General features: G+C 35.1%; 1 protein-coding gene across 1 annotated transcript in view; it reads left to right on the forward strand.

Annotated features, from left to right (window-relative positions):
- The window catches only part of LOC126884184 (transketolase-like), a 146,774-nt gene that overhangs the window by 107,243 nt on the left and 17,299 nt on the right, over positions 1 to 22,232 (forward strand). The window contains exon 6 of the mRNA XM_050650041.1: positions 8,671 to 8,908. Within this exon, the coding sequence (XP_050505998.1) occupies positions 8,671 to 8,908 (238 nt within the window). The remainder of the gene's footprint in view (positions 1 to 8,670; positions 8,909 to 22,232) is intronic.

Below are 22,232 nucleotides of genomic sequence, written 5' to 3' on the forward strand. Positions count from 1 at the left end.
ATCGATTGATGAAATCCTGAAGAGCTTTTTGCAATACAATATTCAAAACTCCTTTGTTTTTTAATTGCTAATCAAGCGTGCGCGACACATACCGACAGTATGGTGCAAATGAAAGGAATAAATTCGTTATTTCCTAAAGACGGCGACATTAAGGAAAAATCTCGAATCAAGTCTATTTTTTATTTTTAAGTTGTGATATTGTGGCATATATGGTATACTAGTGACGTAATCCATCTGGGCGTGATTACGTAATCGATGATTTTTTTAAATGAGAATAGGGGTCGTGTGCTAGCTCATATGAAAGTTTCTTCAATTCTCTATTCAGCAATATAAACATTTATATAATTATTTATACAGGGTGTCCTTCTACTTCTTTTTTTGTCAAATAATTTAAAGTAATTAAAATTTTTTGGACAACCTGTATAAATAATTATGTAAATGTTTACATTACTGAATAAAGAATTGAAGAACCTTTCAAATGAGCTTCCACACGACCCCTATTCTCATTTAAAAAATCATCGATTACGTCATCACGCCCAGACGGATGACATCACTAGTATACTGTTACGCGAATTGACTTTTAATTATTATTAAATAAATAAAAGACTTACTTGAAATTGTTTAATTTATAACACTTACAATTTAACACTTAAGTTTACAACAATATCTAATTTATGTTACACTTTCTAACTTATTTAATTCATTTACAAATATTATTTATCTACTTTAAAAATATATACATTTCAATAACCCGATCGCCACGTTACAATAATTCACGCGATGGTAAAATATTAACTGACTGGCCTGCGGACGAATTTCGGTTCTATATATACTTCGGCAGCGCTCGCTCCGAATGCCGTGGATAGGAATGGTTGTTTCGCGCGTTCTCTAGCAACGACCAGAATGTTCAGTCAAGATAGGCCAAGCTGTGAGCAGACTGTTATAAATTGTGTCACATTGCCCCCTCCTTAAAAGATGGTTCCTCCTGGAACCTTGTCGGGACTGGAAGTGGATGCTGGTATCTGCAACTGGACCCTCTTTTACAACTCCCAGTTGTATAAAAGTGGCAGGGGACGGTCTTCGCTCCGCACCAGTAACTATGCGGATTGAAACAGACTAACACCCGGACCTCGGTGTCTTTAAAAATTTCTTCTACCATATTTCGGATAACTCTCCAGTCTAATTGGCGGCATTCTAACTTTGGCATGGCTAACTTTTGCACGTCGGACTCCAACACGTGCTCTCTCAATTGAAATAATGCATCCCATACATCTTGGTAGGTAGGTTGGTCATGGACAGTGTCTTTTGTTACCAGATAAAATAGGTAACGTGATGCATCTTGGAGTTTCAATGCTTTGCCAGGAGCTGGCAGTTGGCATTGAAGTTCTGCAACTCGACCAATCTTCCTGCGGAAGGCGGATGCCAACCCTCGTGCGTCTTTGATACTGGCCGGAATGGTATGGGCCAGTGAATAGTCATCGGGAAGTGCGAGTAGATCTCGCTTTTCTTCAGTGGCAATACCATGTCTCGCTTTACCGGTACCTCCGTAAGCACCCATGAACTCTTCAAAGGTAAGGTCAGGTATTCCTTGAATTTGGTTGACTTTCAGTTCTTCATCTACGTCGTGGTCTCCCTCGTACGGCGCCAACCGGTTATGGTGGACTATCATCGGCTTTCCCCTAGGAATCTTGCTTATTCGGTAGATAACGTCATTAATTTTCTTGACAATGAGGTACGGACCTTCCCAGAACTGCTGCAACTTGGGAGAACAACCTGTTCGCTTCTTTGGATTATAAAGCCAGACTTTGTCGTTCTCCTTGAAACATCCCTTCTCGGATTGGGTATCGTATCGTTTCTTCATTCGGTCGCTAGCGATCTGAAGATTAGAACGGACCAACTCATGCATATCGTCCATTCTTCTTCGCAATTCATTCACGTAATCCTCACCAGCAACATCTTCTCCAGGTCGACATCCAAACTCTAGATCACAGGGTAGACGCATCTCACGTCCCAATAGGACTTTTGCTGGTGTTTGGCCCGTTGATTCATTAACAGCAGATCTATAGGCCATTGCGAAGAACGGAAGGTACTGGTCCCAGTCTCGTTGATGATTGGACACCATCTTTGTCAAATACTTGCCGACTGTCTTATTCCTACGCTCCACCATTCCATCCGATTGCGGGTGATAGGCCATAGTTCTTGTCTTCTTCATGCCTAGTTTATCACAGATTCCCTGAAATAGATCGCTCTCAAAGTTCCTTCCTTGGTCACTATGGATCTCCAGAGGTACTCCAAATCGGCTGATGCAGTCTTTGATTAACACATCTGCAATAGTGGCGGCCTTCTGGTCTGGAATTGCGTAGATCTCAACCCACTTCGTGAAGTAATCCATTACCACCAACATGTATTTGCATCCATTGTCACTTTCTGGAAATGGCCCGGCAATATCCAAAGCTATTCTTTCAAACGGACTTCCAACATTGTACTGTCTCATAGGAGCCTTTCTTTTCCGGTAGGGTCCGTTACTTGTAGCACAGGTAGTACATTTCTTACACCAGTCCTTCACATCGTCGGAACTATTCATCCAATAAAATCGTTCCCGAATTCTCTGAAGGGTTTTCTTTACACCAAAATGCCCTCCTGATGGACTGTCGTGTAACTGACGAAGTACTTCGGCTACTCTGCTCTTTGGAATCACCAACTGTGTTCTCCTCGCTGAACCATCATCATTTTCAATTACTCGTTTAAGCAAGCTGTCTTCCAAGATAAATGAGTCCCATTGGGCCCAATACGTCTTAACTACTGAGCTTAGACTTGATATTTCTTGCCAAGATGGTCGACGATTTTCTTCTTTCCATTTTCGAATCTTCTGTACGACTGGATCTTTTTCTTGTTCTTCCCTGATCTTAGTAGGCGTCCACTCATCGTTGATCACTGTTGTTCTTAGTACTGCTGCTTCCTTTGACTCTGTTTTGTTGCAATGGGAACACTCTGCTGGACACGGTCTTCTAGATAGAGAATCGGCGTTCCTGTGGCTAACTCCGGCCCGATGCTCGATCTTGAAATCATATTCTTGAAGTCGTTCAATCCATCTGGCTATCTGACCCTCTGGATTCTTAAACTGCATTAACCATTTAAGGGCGGCATGGTCGGTTCGGATTAGAAACTTCCTTCCGTAGAGGTATTGATAGAAGTGTTCCACTGATTTTACTACTGCTAGAAGTTCTCTTCTCGTGACGCAATAATTTCGTTCAGGTTTTGAAAGCACTTTACTAAAATATCCAAGGACTCGTTCCTGTCCTCCTTGAATCTGCGACAGCACTCCTCCAATTCCCACATTACTTGCATCCGTATCTAAGATGAACTCTCCTTCTGGCAGTGGATACCCTAATATTGGCGCTGTAATTAAATGCCTCTTCAAAGTTTCAAAGGCCGTTTGGCAGTCTCCATCCCAGCAATAATCCCTTGCTTCCTCTGTAAGTCGCGTTAATGGCTTAGCAATATCTGCAAACTTCTTAATGAATCTCCGGTATTATGTACATAGTTCCAGAAAACTTCTCACTTGATGTTTATCAGTTGGTTCAGGCCATTCCTTAATGGAATCGATTTTTCCTTTATCCACGGCCACTCCTTCTTTGCTGCCTATATGACCTAAATAATTGACTTTACTTTGAAATAGCTGGCATTTCTTGGGGTTTAACATTAACTGGGCAGATTTAAGTCGATTAAAAACGTCTCCTAAATTCTTCAGGTGGTCTTCAAACGTCTCCCCCAAAACGATTATGTCGTCTAAATACACCAGGCACGTTTTCCAAGATAACCCTCTCAACACATTTTCCATAAGCCTCTCAAATGTCGCAGGAGCATTACAGAGTCCAAACGGCATAACGTTGAATTCCCATAATCCAGATCCTGTCGTAAAGGCCGTCTTCTCTTTGTCCACTGGATCCATTTCTACCTGCCAATATCCAGACTTCAAGTCCAACGTAGAAAACAATTTACTTCCAGCCAATGTGTCCAACGTGTCGTCGATCCGAGGCAGAGGATAACTATCTTTCTTGGTAACATTGTTCAACAAACGGTAGTCCACACAGAACCTCGTAGTTCCATCTTTCTTCTTGACCAGAACCACCGGAGAGACCCATGGGCTCGTAGAAGATTCTATCACCCCGTCTTTCTTCATTTCTTGAACAATCCTTTCAGCTTCCTCTCTCTTCGCCTGTGGTAATCGTCGAGCTGTTTGACGAATTGGCCTAGCGGTACCAGTGTCAATTTTGTGTTTGACAACTGTCGTCCTTCCTGTCTTTCCTCCTTTCGGTACGAATATGTCACGATATTGCCGAAGAAATTCCCTTAATTTCCTTTTTTCTACTTGGTTTAGAGACTGGCCTGCAACTGCAACCATTTGGTCGAACTTGTCGTTGGAGTTATCTGATGTTGTCGTCTGACGGATTATGGACGTCACGGGTACACAAGTTCCTACTTTTGTCTCCTTCTTGATGGTCACCGGGTAGTCATTGACATTAATCAATCTCACGGGAATTTCTTTAGCAGAAGTAACCAATTCCTTTCCAATTATGATTCCTTGGCCAACCTCCTCGTCGTGGTTCCATGGCTCCATCATAACAGGTGTTCCTTCTTCTACAATTCCCTGTAGCCGCGCTACGATGATCGTTTCACTCCTCGCAGGCACAACTGTATCTTCTCTAATAGCTGCTAGCATAGTGCTGTCATCATGTGGATGAAGAAATACCTCCTCGTTGCCAACTTTGATTACCCTGTTCTTAAAATCCAATTGAAATCTACGCAAATTCATTACGTCCATTCCTAATATAACATCTTCTTCGATGTCTGCAACTATGACAGTATGGACGAACTTTTCTGCTCCAATCCCCATTTGTATCTGGATTTCTCCGTGGATATTGGCATTTTCACCTGTGGCAGTCCGCAGTCGCAACCTCGTTGGTAAGAGTTTCTTACGACTGTTTATAACTGACGGTCGTATAATGGTCCTGGTCGCTCCGGTATCCACCAACAATGTATACTTTTTACCATTTATTTCTCCATCTACATATACACTATCCTCACGACATTTCAAAGAAGCTATTAGTATTAGATGGTCTTTAGAGAAGTTCTGAGTCGAGGCTGCCCCCTAGGGTCTGTCCGTTCTCTTATTTCCTGCTGGCGAGTTTCTTGATTTGCGTTCTTACTTAAACTCCATGCGTGCCCATTTTCGCCACAACTGCAGCAATTCATGGTCTTCGTTTTGTTCGATGTAATGCCTTTCACCATATTTACCAGCTGGTCAAGTTTGTCTTCATCCTCTTCTTCTTTCACAGTTCGAACTGTACTGTACTCACCAGAGGCCTGCGTAGCTGATTCAAACTCGAGGGCCGCGGACAATACATCGACCAGCGTCTTGTGACGAACTAATCGCAGTGTTCTCTGCATTTCAAAATCACGAAGACCATCGGTAAATGTTTGAACAGCCAACATTCCATCATGTCTTCGGGAGCTGTTGGATAAGCAAATCGCACTAGCCTGGCAATATCTAGCTCATATTCTTGAAGAGCTTCCATCTTTCTTTTGTCGTCGATTTTTAAGCCGCGCCTGATAGACATACTCCAAATGTTCCTGCCCATAGCGCATGTTTAGTCTCTTCATAAGTTGTTCATAATCATTAGTTTCCTCTACTGCTATGGTCTCAAGTACATCTAAAGCCTCTCATCGAAGAGCAATAACCAGGTTTACCGCTTTGTCTTTTTCAGACCATCCGTTCGCTCTTGCACCTGCTTCGAACTGTTTCACATAACTGCTCCAGGAAGACTTTCCGTCGAAAGTTGGAATTTTGACTCGAGCAGAACTTACACTGCCTTCAGTTATCGGCCGTGGCTCCGATTTGTATTTGGGCCTATCCTCTTCTATCTTCTTTTCCATCTCCTTGATCTTTACTTCAGAAGCAGAGACTTGGTTTTGTAGCAACGATACTAGTCCATAAAGTTTGGTCATACAGCAGGAAACTTTCGAAATTAATGAAACAAGAGCAGCATGCTTCTCCTCGAATAAATAGGCTTCTGGATCATGACCATCTTCTTTTAAGGCGTCCTTCAGACTTTTTGCCAGTAGAGTTCAGGTCCCTTTCTTCCAATTCAAGCCTCAGATCTGCAGTTGTTAGCTTTCACAAGGAAGACATGATCACACACTTCGCTTAATTACGATTTATATTTATTTATTTATTCCGAACTGTATTTACGCGAATTTATGTTAATTCCTACTTCTGATCACCAATGTTACGCGAATTGACTTTTAATTATTATTAAATAAATAAAAGACTTACTTGAAATTGTTTAATTTATAACACTTAAGTTTACAACAATATCTAATTTATGTTACACTTTCTAACTTATTTAATTCATTTACAAATATTATTTATCTACTTTAAAAATATATACATTTCAATAACCCGATCGCCACGTTACAATAATTCACGCGATGGTAAAATATTAACTGACTGGCCTACGGACGAATTTCGGTTCTATATATACTTCGGCAGCGCTCGCTCCGAATGCCGTGGATAGGAATGGTTGTTTCGCGCGTTCTCTAGCAACGACCAGAATGTTCAGTCAGGATAGGCCAAGCTGTGAGCAGACTGTTATAAATAGTGTCACAATACCATATATGCCACAATATCATCATTTAAAAATAAAAATCGACCTGTTTCGGGTTTATTCCTTAAAGTCGCCGGTTTACGAAATAACGAATTATTTATTACTTTCATTTGTACCATATTGTACACATGCAACGATGGAAAATAGTGTCGCGCACGCGTGATTAGAAATTAAAAAACAAAGGAGTTTTGAATACTGTATTGCAAAAAACTATTCGGGATTTCATCAATCGATGTCTAAAGAATATCTACCTACCTTGGCAACATTCAAGTTTTAAGTTTTTCACATAGTTTTTGAAGGTTAAAAATGGCCGATTTCGCAATTTTTTAATTTTTAATCGCTTATATGTCAAAAACTATCAACTTTAGAGAAAAGTCACTAAAGACCTTTTCTGTTTGGAATGATCCAAGAAACCTAAAAAAACTTTGTTCCATGCAAAAAATATAATTTTAGGAAAAAAACAAAAAAAAAACGTTTCAAATATTTTTGACCCACTTTTGGTCCTGGCAACATGCAAATTTGTTAAAAGGGGTCCTTTTTGAGTAAGATTGTGCAAAAATTCCGAATCGGAATATTTTTCCTAGCGGATGCGCAGTGGCTTTCTGGACTAACTGGGTATTCCGATTCCCTGAGTTACTGGTTATCTGGCAACATGTAGAAGTTTGGATCAAGGAAAAGTACTAGTAGTCTAGGATTTTTTCCTGGCTATCCAATGGCGACCTTTACTTTGACCTTGACCTTCAACGGACGTCATCTTCTAGAGTTTCGATGGTTTTCGGCATTAAATTGATATAAACAGATTACTCATGGAATTTTGGGATCGCTAAACACGAATATGCCATCAGAATTGACCTCGGAGGACGTGGTGGCCAGGGCTACTGCAAGGGACGTCACCTTCTAGAGTTTCGATGGTTTTCGGCATTTAATTGATGCAAATGAATTACTGGAGGGTTTTTGAGGTCGCTAAACACGAATATGCCACCAGAACCGACTCCCGGAACACCTGGTTTCCAAGGTCAATGAAAGGGGCTCCTGGAGTTTCGAGGGTCTTTGGTACTACATTAATGCAAACGAATACAAACACGAATACGTGATCAGCACAGACACCGGAGCACCTAGTTCCTAAGACAGGTTATCTTCTGAAGTTAAATACCTAAGAGTAATCCATTTAATTCCTTCGAAACTCCAGAAGCTAACCTGTCTTAGGCACCAGGTGCTCCTGTGTCTGTGCTAATCACGTATTCGTATTCAGCAACAGCAACCCTAAAAACCTATAATTAATCCGTTTTTTTCTTATCGAATATATTTCTGTTCACTCCCAGAATCCATGGGACTGCCACAAGTTTCAGTACGAGACTCTTAGGCACTATCTCTACTCGCTTGGGGTAATTTATTTAGGATATTCGGTATTTCGTAAGGGGTGTTTTAGCCTCAAGTTGTCACGCTGACTAGACGGTTGACAAGTAATATCTGTTGGTTCATTGGAGGTATTTTATTTCCCTCCTACCCACCGGTAAACCAAGCCGGGAATTCCCCTATCTGCCATTTGGGGACGCACTCTCTACTAGGGGTTACAGGTTTCCCGAGAAGGGGAAGCTGTCTAGCTGGTATAATTTTAAGGTTTAAGTATACTGTGTATAGCTGGTATAATTTAAAGGTTTAAGTACAGATTTGTCATAGAACAATTTCATTTATTACTCCAAATATCTTCCACACTTGCTTTATATATATTCACCTTGACTTGAGTTGCCAGTTTGTCACAGTTTGTTGTATGTATCAATATATCCACGAATTGGTATTTCCAAATAATCCATTATTGTAACACTATGTAACACCGTTGATTGATTGATATATTAGGATTGGGCTACAATAACACCCGTTATAACATTTCAATCAACGGCAACATCAAGATCAAGTTATTTCGAAGCTTCTAAGTTTGAAGGAGGCAACCGTTTTTACAATTTTCTGATTTTTTTAAATAGTCTTTTTATTTGTTTATTAGGGCAAAGATTTTCCAGGCATTGAAAATGAAAATAACTGGCATGGAAAACCCCTTGGAGATAAAACGGAGGCTGTATTACAACACTTAAGATCCATGCTTCCTCCAAACATAAACACATTTGATTTTACTATATCGAAACCATTGAGTAAAGTGAAAGCAGCGAATATTAACAACATATGCTTATCGAAACCTCCAGATTATGTAAAAGGGGAAAAAGTAGCAACAAGAAATGCTTACGGTAAGAAAATATAGCAAAACACTTTATTATTTAGTAACTGAATTTATGTTTAGCAGTTTTCCAATATCTTTCGGATTAAAGACGAAGTCAAAAGCCTTCTTTATCAATGGTGATTAAAGTAAGCTGCAATATCCAAGCTTGCTAAGGTGCACGCTGGTTTTCGGAGTCAACGCTGAGTCTGTTTGCTAATAACCCTTTGTATTCAGTTGTCAGCGCACAGGTGCACTTTTGGCAGGCCGGTTTACGCACACAGACTCGGCGCTGACTCGAAAACCAGCTTGCACCTGAAGGTCCCGGCAGTAGCGGCGCTAGGGTATAAGGTGCCCGCCTGCAAAACTAGTATAGGCGCCCTTCGGTTTTTTTTAATTAGTATTTTGTATCTTCTTCTTTACGTGCCATCTCCGCGACGAAGGTTGGCAATCATCATTGCTATTCTCACTTTTGATACTACAGCCCGAAAGAGTTCAGTTGAGCTGCATCCAGACTATTCTCTGAGATTTCTCAACCAGGACATTTTCTCCTGTATTTTGTATAATATCAGCCAAAAAAAGCTCATTTGGCGCCCTCCAAGCAGAGGCGCCCGCCTGCAGTGAATCCCTTGCAGGCCCGTTATCACCGGCCCTGGGTCCCGGCACCGCATCTAGAAATTATTCAACCTATGGTCCACATAAGCGGTCTACCGAACGCACCGAATTCGCTATCCAGTGGTCGGCAAACTTTTTAGCCAAAGAGCCAAATTAGTCCAGGGCGCATCTGTTTTGAGATGGACGTTGAGAGGTGACTCAAATTTTTTTTTCAGAAATTGCTTGAAAATACCTCAAATAATAATATTTGAGTTATCCTCCCACTCAAAATGGTCCGGAACATTGTTTAAATAATCAAAATGTCAAAATATGAAGGAAAAATTCGATTTTTTTATTGGTTTTTTGATTATAACTTTAAAACTATTCATTTCTGAGAAAAGTTGTACTGACATAAAAGATGCGTAATTAAATTTCCTACAATACAGAATTGGTTAAAAATTTAAAAAATAGTCACCCTTGTTGCAAAATAGCAATAATTGCGAAAAAAACCATACAATAACAAGTATTGGAATTTTACGTTTTTCAACCATTTACGCTACACTTAGGACCTTCATATTTTGACCATAAAAACTTTATGATATAGTAAAACAACACTGTAAATTTCATTATGATCGGTTTAATAGATTTTGCAAAATAAGTTTTGCAATCCAGCTTTCGCAAAAAAAATTCATTCCTTTAAATGTTGCAGGACGGAAAATAAAGCAGATAGCAAGTTGACTTTTTTTTTTGCTTATAGAAGTGTACTGTACCTTTCATTTGCAATTTGCAAAATTAGAATCGATTAATTACCACGGCGTCAGAAAATTTTTTAAATAAACATTAATTTTTGGTGCTACGCGCAGGACAGCGGTGTTCGATTCACACAAGTTGATTTCCACCAAAAATTTCTTCCAATCTTTATCTAATACATTATTTTCTTACTCTGTATTTTGTTGTATTTTAATATTTTAATTCCACAAAAATCAAACTAATTTTATTATTGTTTGTGAAATATTGTTTAAACAATTGTATATGTTTAAAAATAATAAACTTTTATTCTCTAAGTTAAAATATATGAACAAAGAAAGTTTTTGCTAAAAAAAGTGTTATTTCAAAAGATAGAGTATGTGTTTTTATTTTGCAATAAACAAATTTATTTATTTATATTGAAATGTAATAAAAATTAAAATGTATCAATCATTATCAAAGGTCATTGGAATGCCCAATCAGGGCAAACTATCCGCTGTCCTGCGCGTAGCACCAATAATTAATGTTTATTTAAAAAAATTCCTGACGCCGCGGTAGTTAATCGATTTTAATTTTGCAAATTGCAAATAAAAGTTACAGTACACTTCTATCTGCAAAAAAAATTTCAACTTGCTCTCTGCTTTATTTTCAGTCCTGTAACATTTTGAAAAAATGAATTTTTTTTGCGAAAGCTGGATTGCAAAATTTATTTTGCAAAATCTATTGAACTGATCTTAATGACATTTACAGTATTGTTTTACTGTATCATATAGTTTTTCTGGTTAAAACATGAAGGTCCTAAGTGTAGCATAAATGGTTTAAAAACGTAAAATGCGAATACTTGTTTTTGTATGATTTTTTCGCAATTATTGTTATTTTGCAACAAGGGTGACTATTTTCTATATTTTTAACCAATTCTATGTTGTTGGAAATTTAATTACGCAACTTTTATGTCAGTACAACTTTTCTCGAAAATGAATACTTTTAAAGTTATAATAAAAAAACGAAGAAAAAAATCGAATTTTTCCTTCATTTTTTGACATTTTAATTATTTAAACAATGTTCCGGACCTTTTTGAGAGGGAGGATAACTCAAATATTATTATTTGAGTTATTTTCAAGCAATTTCTGCAAAAAAATTTGAGTCACCTCTCAACGTCCATATGTACTAATATTTTTACAGATGCGCCCTGGTCTAAATATGAACATTACAACAATTTAAAAAAAAATGAGTGCCAAATCTGCTTGTTCAGCAACTTTTTTTACACTATATTATAAAACTAAAGAGTTTAGTCGGTTAAGATAGTGAAAAATGCTCCCAGCGATATCCCACAAATAAAAAAACCCCACGTTCTACATCAAAAAGTATTCGACCAAAAAAATTGTTAAACCCCCAAAATCCATAACCCCCCAAAAAATTAAAACGTGTTTTTTTTTCGCTTTTCGCGATATCTTCGTTTCTAATCGTCTTGAAAATTTTTATTTTCTTTCGTTTTGTAGGGCTTTATTTCCTACAACACTTTATTTTTTTACAAAATTTTTAGCGCAAAATCCATTTTTTTAAATAATGATATGTAGAACCGAACAGGAAAAGAATAGGAACCGTGAACCTTTTCAGCTGATCATAAGAATCAGGAATACTATTCCAAGCGTTGAATTTGATCATGTCTTCCTTCTCCAAGTCATTCAAAGCAGGTCATTTGTGTTGTGAACATTTTTTTCTTCTCCAATATTTCCAATTCAACACAAAGACATTCGAATTTAGAGCGCTATACCTCCTTGTTTTTTAAATCCAGAAATTGTGTTTCAAAGCTATTAATGCCAATTTTAAAAAGAAAAAAATTTTAACTCGGTTATCGTAGCATTAAGAGGATTTTTGGCAAATGCTAAAGTTTGTAAGTTTGATAAAAGGTAATAAGAATGTTTTTTCTAAATGTTTTTCCTATCAAGTTTTTTTAAATGAAAATATTATTGCGCTTTCCGTGGATATTTGTGCCAGATGAGCCGCACCTAAGGAGCCAAAGAGCCACATGCGGCTCCGGAGCCGCACTTTGCCGACCACTGCGCTATACGATCAGTAAGTTTGTAAACCAGATTTCATTATTGGATAACACGCGACCATTTACCATACCATTTACCCTTTCTAAAACCATACAAAAATCCAGAAATGCAAGAATCATATCGAGGAATCTCGTTAGAATCTTGTATTATAGGCTATTGATTATATTCAAAATAAGATAGCTAAAAGGAACTACAACGTTAACGGGGTTTTATTATTTCATATGGTCAATGGACATCTATATATGAAAAAACCGCGGAGTGCTACCATTTAAAGGGGTGCGTTTTTGAGAAATGGGTGAATTAGTCCCTGGGCACAGGTTACATTAGGGTGAGTTCTATGCACTTTTGGTATAAACATACCTACATAAAAATTGTTCCTGGTTAAATTTCCTATCTAAATATCGCTTTTTAAAGTTAATGATACTTTTTTTTACAAAAATATATTCAAAAGAAAAAGCACAAAGAAACCCAAAAGAAAGAAATTTTGTTTTTTGTCCCATAACTTTTGTCCACGAGGATATAGGTATAAACATTGCTTTACAGAAAAAAATCTACATATTTCTTCTTTAAAATGTTGTGTAGTAGAGCTAATTAGGATTTATAGTTTTCGAAATATGATTTTTCAAAGTTCGCCACTCACAGCAATTTTGGGCAATTTTCCTTGTAATTTCGCAAATATTGTTCTGTAACTTTTTTCCACGTAACTTTAGGTATATGAAATGGTACACGTAATAGAAATAGAAATCAATTAGCTTTAAAATGGTCTACTGTCTAACGTTGTACGACTTTTTTTTAAAGCGATTATGGTTTTTCAAAGTTTTATACTTTTAACGATTTTTTATAATATAATATAAAAATAAAATTATATTATTATATGATATATTGTATATTATATAATATTATATTATATATAGTATATATAATATAATATTATATTATATAATATATAATACCTAATATAAAAAAAATATTATATATTATATAATATTATATTATATATAGTATATATAATATAATATTATATTATATAATATAGAATACCTAATATAAAAAAAATATTATTTTTTCCATTTTTTACGATTATTTTTGAAATTTCTCATTATAACTTTTTTTCTTCTACATTTAGGTATATATTATATTATATAATAAAAAAAGCTTATTTTGTTTACTTTAAAATTTTGTATTACAAAAAATTCGAGGATTATTTTTGAATAAGATATTATTTTTCAAAATGTAATAAGTACTTGCAACGATTTTTGATTTTAGGATTATTTTTTAAATTTCTCATTATAACTTTTTTTTTCTTGTACATGAATATACTATATATTGCTGAATAAAGAGGGCTTACTTTCTGTTCTTTAAAATGGTGTATCATCTATATTTAAATAATGGAAACCGAGTGATTCTTTGATATTTTTTTACCTGTATTATTTAAAATTATTTCTTTTACCAAAATTACATAAACATTAGTCTTAGAGAACATCACTTTAGTTAAAATTATTTAAACGTTGACATTTAAATAATTTCAAAATCAAAGTCCATCTCTTCGTTAGCATTAGCTTCAATATCTTCCTCTGACACCTCAGTTATCTTAGAGTCCCACAATTAGTACCCATGCACATACACCCTTTGCAGAATATTGAAAAACTAATTCCTATCTTCCTACAACCGCAGTTTTTTGTACATCCTTTGGTACATTTACATGGTATTTTTTCACGCAAAGCTTGTGGTGCAGGAGCTTTGACAGAAAATATTGGAATTAATCCATATTTTGAAGTTTGCCCGGCCGAGTCAAGTGGATCCAAAGTATTACCTATAAAAAATAAGATTCAATCATAACACACAATCACATAAAAAAGTTATAAGGAGAAATTTAAAAAATAATCCTAAAACCAAAAATCGTTGCAAGTACTTATTACATTTTGAAAAAGCATATCTTATTCAAAAATAATCCTAGAATTTTTTATAATACACCATTTTAAAGTAAACAGAATAAGCTTTCTTTTTTATTATATAATATATACCTAAATGTAGAAGAAAAAAAGTTATAATGGGAAATTTAAAAAATAATCGTAAAAAATATAAAAACTTGTTAAAAGTATAAAATCTTGAAAAAGATAACCTCTTTAAAAGAAGTCGTACAACATTATACAGTAGAAAATTTTAAAGGTAATTGATTTCTATTCCTCTTACATGTACCACTGCATATGCCTAAAGTTGCGTAGAAAAAGTTACAGAAAAATATTTGCGAAATAACAAGGAAAATTGCCCAAAATTGCTGTGAGTGGCGAACTTTGAAAAATCATATTGCGAAAACTGTAAATCCTAACGACCTCTACTAAGCATCATTTTAAAGAGAAAATATTTAAGTTTTTTTTCTGTGAAGCAATGTCTATACCTATATCCCCGTGGACAAAAGTTATGGGACAAAAAACAAAATTTCTTTCTTTTGGGTTTCTTTGGGCTTTTTCTTTTGAATATATTTTTGTAAAAAAAAGTATCTTTGACTTTAAAAAGTTATATTTAGATAGGAAATTTAACCAGGTACAATTTTTATGTAGACGTGTTTGTACCAAAAGTGCATAGAACTCACCCTAATGTAACCTGTGCCCAGGGACTAATTCACCCATTTCTCAAAAACGCACCCCTTTAAATGGTAGCACTCCGCGGTTTTTTCATATATAGAGATTCATTGACCATATGAAGTAATAAAACCCCGTTAACGTTGTAGTTCCTTTCCTATAGTACATAATCAATAGCCTATTAGTAAAACATTTGAAAGAATGGTAAAGTGGAGATTGGAGAAATGGTTAAAATCTAATGAAAAAATACCGGCTTCACAATTCGGATTTAGAAGAGGATATTCTACCACAGAAAACATAGGTCATCTAGTAACAGATATTAATCTTAGTTTTACTGAAAATAAGTCTGTTACAGCTTTATTTATGGACATAGAAGGAGCATACGATAATGTCAATCTTAGTATTCTATATAACAAAATGTCACTAATTGATCTTCCGGAAAGTTTTAATAAAAAAATAATTAAGATGTATTCCAACAGAAAAATATTCCTAAACATTAACAATAACCTGTTAGGACCTCAAATTGCTAGAGATGGATTACCACAAGGAGGCATATTAAGTCCAGTATTGTACCTTATATACAGCGTGTCTACTTAAGTTGGAAACATTTGGGAAACTTTTTTGTTATGCATTTTACGAAAAAAAGTTATTCTTTATAAAAAGTTCTGCATGCTCTAAAACCTAAGATTCAATCATCAGATATCAAATTTTCTCAATATTATACGAGGTATGTCAAAAAATATGAACTTCGTTCAAGAGTAAAGTACCTTTATTTCTCTCAATATCGAAAATTCTTATTATGAAAAGTTGTTTGGAAATATAAACTAAGATGAAATATGCAATTACATGGTTCTAATTGGAAAAAAATATTTTCCAAATTTTTCTCAAATTTATTGATACTAACTTCGTTTTTATTTATTACACATACGATAACTCTTTTATTATTACTTTTGCGAAAAAAAGGTGTTCTTTATAAAAAGCTCTGTATGTCCTAAGGCCGAGGATGCAACCATCAGATATAACATTTTATTAATTTTATACGAGGTATGTAAAAAAATATGAATTTCATTCAAGAGTAAAGTACCTTTATTTTTCACAATATTGAAAACGGCTATTAAAAAGTTGTTTAGAATTAAAATCTATGTTTCGATATGCAATAACATCCTTCTAATTGAAATATTGTGAAATATAAAGGTACTATAATCTTGAGCGAATTTCATAATTTTTGACACACCTCGTATAAAATTAATAAAAGTTGATATATCATGCTTGTGTCTTAGATTTTGGACCATGCAAAGCTTTTTATGAAGAATAACTTTTTGTCATAAAATGAATAATAAACGAGTTATCATATTTGTAATAATTAAAAACGATGTTGGGTATCCATAACTTTGAGAATTTTTTTTTTTTCAATTAGAAGCATGTAATTGCATATTTGATCTTAGTTTTTAATTCCAAACAACTTTTTATCATAAGAATTTTCGATATTGAGAGAAATAAAGATACTTTATTCTTGACCGAAATTCATATTTTTTGACATACCTCGTATAATATTGAGAAAATTTGATATCCGATGATTGAATATTAGGTTTTGGGGCATGCAGAACTTTTTATAAAGAATAACTTTTTTTCGTAAAATTAATAATAAAAAAGTTTCACATATGTTTCCAACTTAAGTAGACACGCTGTATACACATGATTTAGAAAAAACAGCAAAATTTTCAAAAATTATACAATTTGCAGACGATGTGGTAATTTATCAAGATCAAACTGAAATTAATCAAGGAATCAAAAATATCAATGATAACTACATAACAATTAGTAACTGGGCATTTAAAAATGGACTTACGTTATCTAAAGATAAAACTCAAGCCTGTATATTTACTAGACAAAGGAAAAATGTCCCAGTAGAAATAAAATTAAATAATATAAATTTTCCGGTACAAAAATCTGTAAAACACCTCGGTGTCATTTTGGATCAAAAACTTCTATGGAAAGAACAAATAGAAAATATAATTAGGAAATCAGAAAAAGGAGTAAATATCTTAGGAGCAGTTTCACATTCCACATGGGGAGCAGATCCCAATCTCTCTCTTTTAATCTATAGAGCTTATATAAGAGCAATAATAGATTATGGATCAGTATTTTATGCGGACGCAGCCAACTGTTACCTACAAAAAATTGAAGTCGTTGTGAACAAATTTTTAAGACTGTGTTTAGGCGCTCTAAAGTCTACTCCAATAAATATAATAATACTTCCGTACAAATTCAGTGAGGAACTGAGTTTATTATATGTATAATTTATTTTTTACGAATAAACTCCATTATTATCCAGATTTAGCCATACGGCTCACACTCCCTCTAAGGGGGAAATTGACTCATCCCAGATACCTACGGTATCAAAAGGATTGAGCTCTGGTGGGACTCTTTCCGTGTTATCGAGCCCTAGGTGACTTGGTATGCAGGTGTATCTCCCAAAAATTTTCGTACACATCTGGCCGTTGCGAGTAGTACAGCTTTCTGCATGGTCTTGTAAAGATGTTCATTTAGACCCAGCCTTTTTATGCTTTCGAGGAGGTTCTTCGGAATGACTCCAGTAGTAGACATAACAATAGGTATCGTCTGGGTACTTTGCATTCTCCATTGCCTTCGTATTTGAATTTCTAGATCTCTGTACTTGGCGATCTTTTCAGTGAGTTTACTACGTAGATTATTGTTGTTAGGTATCGCCACATCAATTAGTGTTGTTTGTCTTGTTAATTTATTAACTAGTACGAGATCTGGTCTATTATGTGCCACTGTTTGGTCTGTGAGCACAGTGCGGTCCCAGTATAGCTTGTAGTTGCCATCCTCAAGCATACTCTCAGGGACGTATTGATAATATGGGAGATGGTCGGTTTGGAGAAGTCCCAGCTTAATAGCTATCTCCTGATGAAGGATTTTTCCCACTGCATCATGCCGTTCCTTGTACTCAGTTGCAGCAAATGCCTGGCAGCCCCCTGTAAGATGTTGGATGGTTTCTTGGGCTTGACATCCATATCGGCATCTGTCGTTTTGAACATGAGGGTTTTTGATGATATATTTCAGGTAATTTCTGGTTGGTATAACCTGATCCTGAATGGCCAGTAATGAACCTTCCGTTTCAGGGAACATCTTTCCTGATGTCAACCAGTAGTTCGACGCTATATTGTCGACATAATCTTGGCTGACCTCATTGGGATGTCGCTCGTGCATAGGTTTACCCATCCAGGCGCGCACTTTTTCGTCCTTAGTAAGGTGGTTTATGCGCAGTTCTGCTTCCCTCAGTTTTATCGGTGTTGTGTCATCTACTGCGCAGATAGCGCGATGTAGAGTAGATGTTTCAGCCTGCATCTGAAAATAAGATCTTAAATTAGCAATTTGTTTGTCTAATTGCTCACCTATATCCATAAGTCCTCTTCCTCCTAAATTCCGTGGTAATGTCGTTCTTTCTACTGCACTTTTTGGATGGTGTTTTTGTGCCTTTGTGAGGTGCGTTCTTACTTTTCGCTGAAGATTTTCTATGTCCGTTTTTGTCCACTTAACAATGCCAAATGAATAGCTAAGCGCGGAACATGCGTAGGTGTTTATACCCGATTTCACCAACGATACCTAAATATTTAAGAATTACCTAAGTGGGTTTAGGTACTTCCTAACTCTAAAACGGATTTCACCATACGATAAGAATTGCCTAAACCGCTTAAGCATTACCTTACGTTAGGATACGGTTTTCGATCTCCCTAAACTTTAGGTATTACTTATCGTTGACAGTCAGGTTATATTTTTAAAATTTTGACTAATGTACTTGTGACGTTTGTCAATAATTTGCTTCTTACCTTAATTTTTCTGTTATTCTGTAATATTATGTATATTATTAGTTGTAATTTTGTATTTTCTTTTATATTAATAATATAATATGTGTTGGAAAATATAGAAAATCCTTTGGAGTTTTTTACAGGTCTGTTGACAAAATTATGTAGACTACCTACTACCTAACAAACTAGTGTTGTGTTTCAAGAACCCATTCATGATACAATAACTAAAAGTGTGTCATTAAAAAATTAATAATAAAAAGCAATTTTCAACATATTATATATTTTAAAATTATTTCAATAATGACAATTCAACTAACTTCAATTTTTCGTCCTATGTGAAATTTACAACTCTTTTCTTTTCCTGCATTTCACTGTACATATACAAACAACATACAAGACTGTATTTATTATATACAAACTTAATGCACAAATAACTAACTACTAAATAAAATAACTATAACAGTACAAAACTGAATAAAACCAAATTGGCAAACAAACAATAATGACAAATAATCGAAAAAGTAAGAAAATGTCATCTTATTCTTCTTTTTATTTATCAAAAATAGTTCAAACGTACCCTAAGTAATACCTAGGAAAGCATTTCCTAGATAAGCAGTTCTTTTAGTTGTGAAATGCGATTGTTCCTAAGTATTGACTTAAGAAGTTCCTAACGATAAGAATTACTTAATAAGGCAACTGTTTAGGTATCGTTGGTGAAATCGGGCATTAGTGCCTTAAACAAATTTCTACTATTAAGGTGTGTGCGAAGCAGCTGTTTTACCCTTCGTATAAACTCAGTAGTTATCTCTGTTTTCATTTGTTTATGGTCAATTCTCCGCGCTTGCTTTACTCCAAGATATTTATACATATCGTTTTCACCCATGGCCACGATGTTCTGGCCATTTTTCATATCGAATCCTGCGGGCTGTAACTTTCCTCTGACTATATTTAAAATACGGCACTTGTCTAGTCCGAAGTGCATGCTAATATCATTAGAAAAAGTTTCTACAGTTTTTAGCATCTCATCGAGTTGGTTTCGAGTGGAAGCCATTAATTTCAAATCATCCATATACAATAAATGATTAAGCTTCGCCACCACATTGTTGTTATTTTTGATGCTAAAACCTGCGTCTGTGGAGTTCAATAGCTGAGATAGTGGGTTCATAGCTAGACAGAACCACAGTGGACTCAGCGAATCTCCTTGAAACGGCTGATTGCGATATTTTCAGTTTCGATGTTATTTTCACCAGGTATTTGAAGGTGAATTCTAGTCTTCCACTCCGTCATTATATGCTCTAAAAAGGTCACTATATTATCATCGACTTTATATATTCTCAATATATCTATAAGCCATTCATGCGGCACTGAGTCAAAGGCCTTCTTGTAATCAATGAAGGCAGTAAATAAGTTCCTCTTTTTGGAATATGCTTGAGTAGAAATGACTGAGTCGATGATGAGTTGTTCTTTGCAACCCATGGAACCCTTAGCGCATCCTTTCTGTTGAGGCTCTATTATTATTATTATTATTATTAAATAATTTATTTATAGAGTGTTCTGAAATGCCTATGACAATAAGAAGATGCAAACTAGGCAGTCAATTTTTAATTAAATTACTTCATAAAGAATCCAATATAATTGAAAAAATTCATCGATTGTCAATACAAGATTTAATGAATAAATACTGGCAAAAAAAGAAATCACCTTGTATTGCGTACAAGGAAAATATTCACACTACATCAGCGTTTCCCAACCGGTGGGTCGCGACCCACTAGTGGGCCGCGGGCGGATTTCAGGTGGGTCTCGCGGCGAGGCTGTTACAGTAGCTGAATAACGTACGTATATATCATCACGGGTGAGGCATGGGTCGCGAATATGAAAAACATCAGAAGGTGGGCCGCCAAACATAAAAGGTTGGGAACCACTGCACTACATCAATAAACCTAAGCTATACCTATAAATTCGAAGAAACGATGAAAATAAATATAAATTTCCTTCGAGATTATTCGAAATATCCAAATCAAATAAGAAATCTAATGTTCGAAACAGATATAAAAGAATTAGTACCAAATTCATATCAAATTTACACCGACGCATCAAAAAACAAGGAGGGAACAGCCTGTGCAATATATGATCCACAAGTTAAGTATAAAAAAATGGTAAAATTAAATATAAACACAAACATATATTCGGCGGAGTTAATAGGTATACTAGAAGCCTTGAAGTATTGTCAACATATTATCACAAATTCAGAATTTGTTATTAATAAGTGATAGTAAAAGCGCTTTGTTAAAAATAAAGCACCTGAAGATAACTTCCAAAGCAAATTATATTATTTTGGAAATAATCAAAAATATTAACAAATTAAATACAGATTTAAAAAAAAATACGGTTATTGTGGGTCAAAGGACACAGCGGAATTATGGGTAATGAATTCGTAGATTCCTTAGCTAAGCAGGCTCTAAAAGAAGGGACATATATTAATTACAAATGTACACCGGAAGAAATGAAAAATATTAGCACTGATATATATGAAATAATCTGGAGCAAAGAATTTGAGGAAATTAAAAAAGGTATGTACTATAAAGAAATTCAATGTACAATACCATCAAGACCATGGTTTGCACTGACAACTCTTCCAAAATACGCAGTGAGACAAATATGCCGTTTAAGATTTAACCATGCATTGATTCCAACATATCTACATAAAATTCATTTAAGAGACAATCCATATTGTCAATGTGGAGAAATAGGTGATGCTGAACATATGATTTTAAATTGCCCTCTAATACAAATAAATATAAATATGTTTATAAGTAAATTATACAGTTGTAAAAATATAACACACCCAATAAATTTAACATATATATTATCACTAATTAATAATACAGAATTAATGCAATTATTTATAGAACATATTAAAAATATAAAAATCAAACTATCAACTAACTAACGTAAAGACCGAAATTAAAATCTATTATAATATATAAATAAACCTGTGTTTTTGCCTGATGTGGTATTCCCACTGACCAGTGGTCATTCCTTATAAAGTATGTAGAATAAGTAGGATAGAAAATGTTAAGTAAATAGGTATAGAAAAATATATTGTAAAATAAATGAGCAAAATTGGTGAATCGGCGAATGAGCCTTGAAGGGCCCGTAGTCATACAACTCCAAAGGAAAAAAAAACACCCGACTAAATAGACCACATTCAGCACGTACTGAAGAAAATATAGCGGAGGTAGCGGATAGTGGGGTGTATTCTGTAACATCTCCGTTAAATTTAAGAGGCCTCTAAAATTTAACTTTTAACGGTCCTCTAAAACTTTTCGGTTAGATTGTCATTCTGTAAACACATATTATAGAGGACCGCTAAAATAATATTATTTTAGAGGAATCCTCTAAAAGGTTTTGGAACAAATACGGCAACGTCGCACGTTGATCGTTTTGAACTACTTTTAACCTAGAAATTGACCGAAAACTGACTGTTAGAGGCCAAAAACCTTAAGAAGAAGAAGAAAATGACAGTTTCCTAGAAAATA

Source organism: Diabrotica virgifera, chromosome 5 (assembly GCF_917563875.1).
Source record: "Diabrotica virgifera virgifera chromosome 5, PGI_DIABVI_V3a".
Taxonomy (NCBI): domain Eukaryota; kingdom Metazoa; phylum Arthropoda; class Insecta; order Coleoptera; family Chrysomelidae; genus Diabrotica; species Diabrotica virgifera.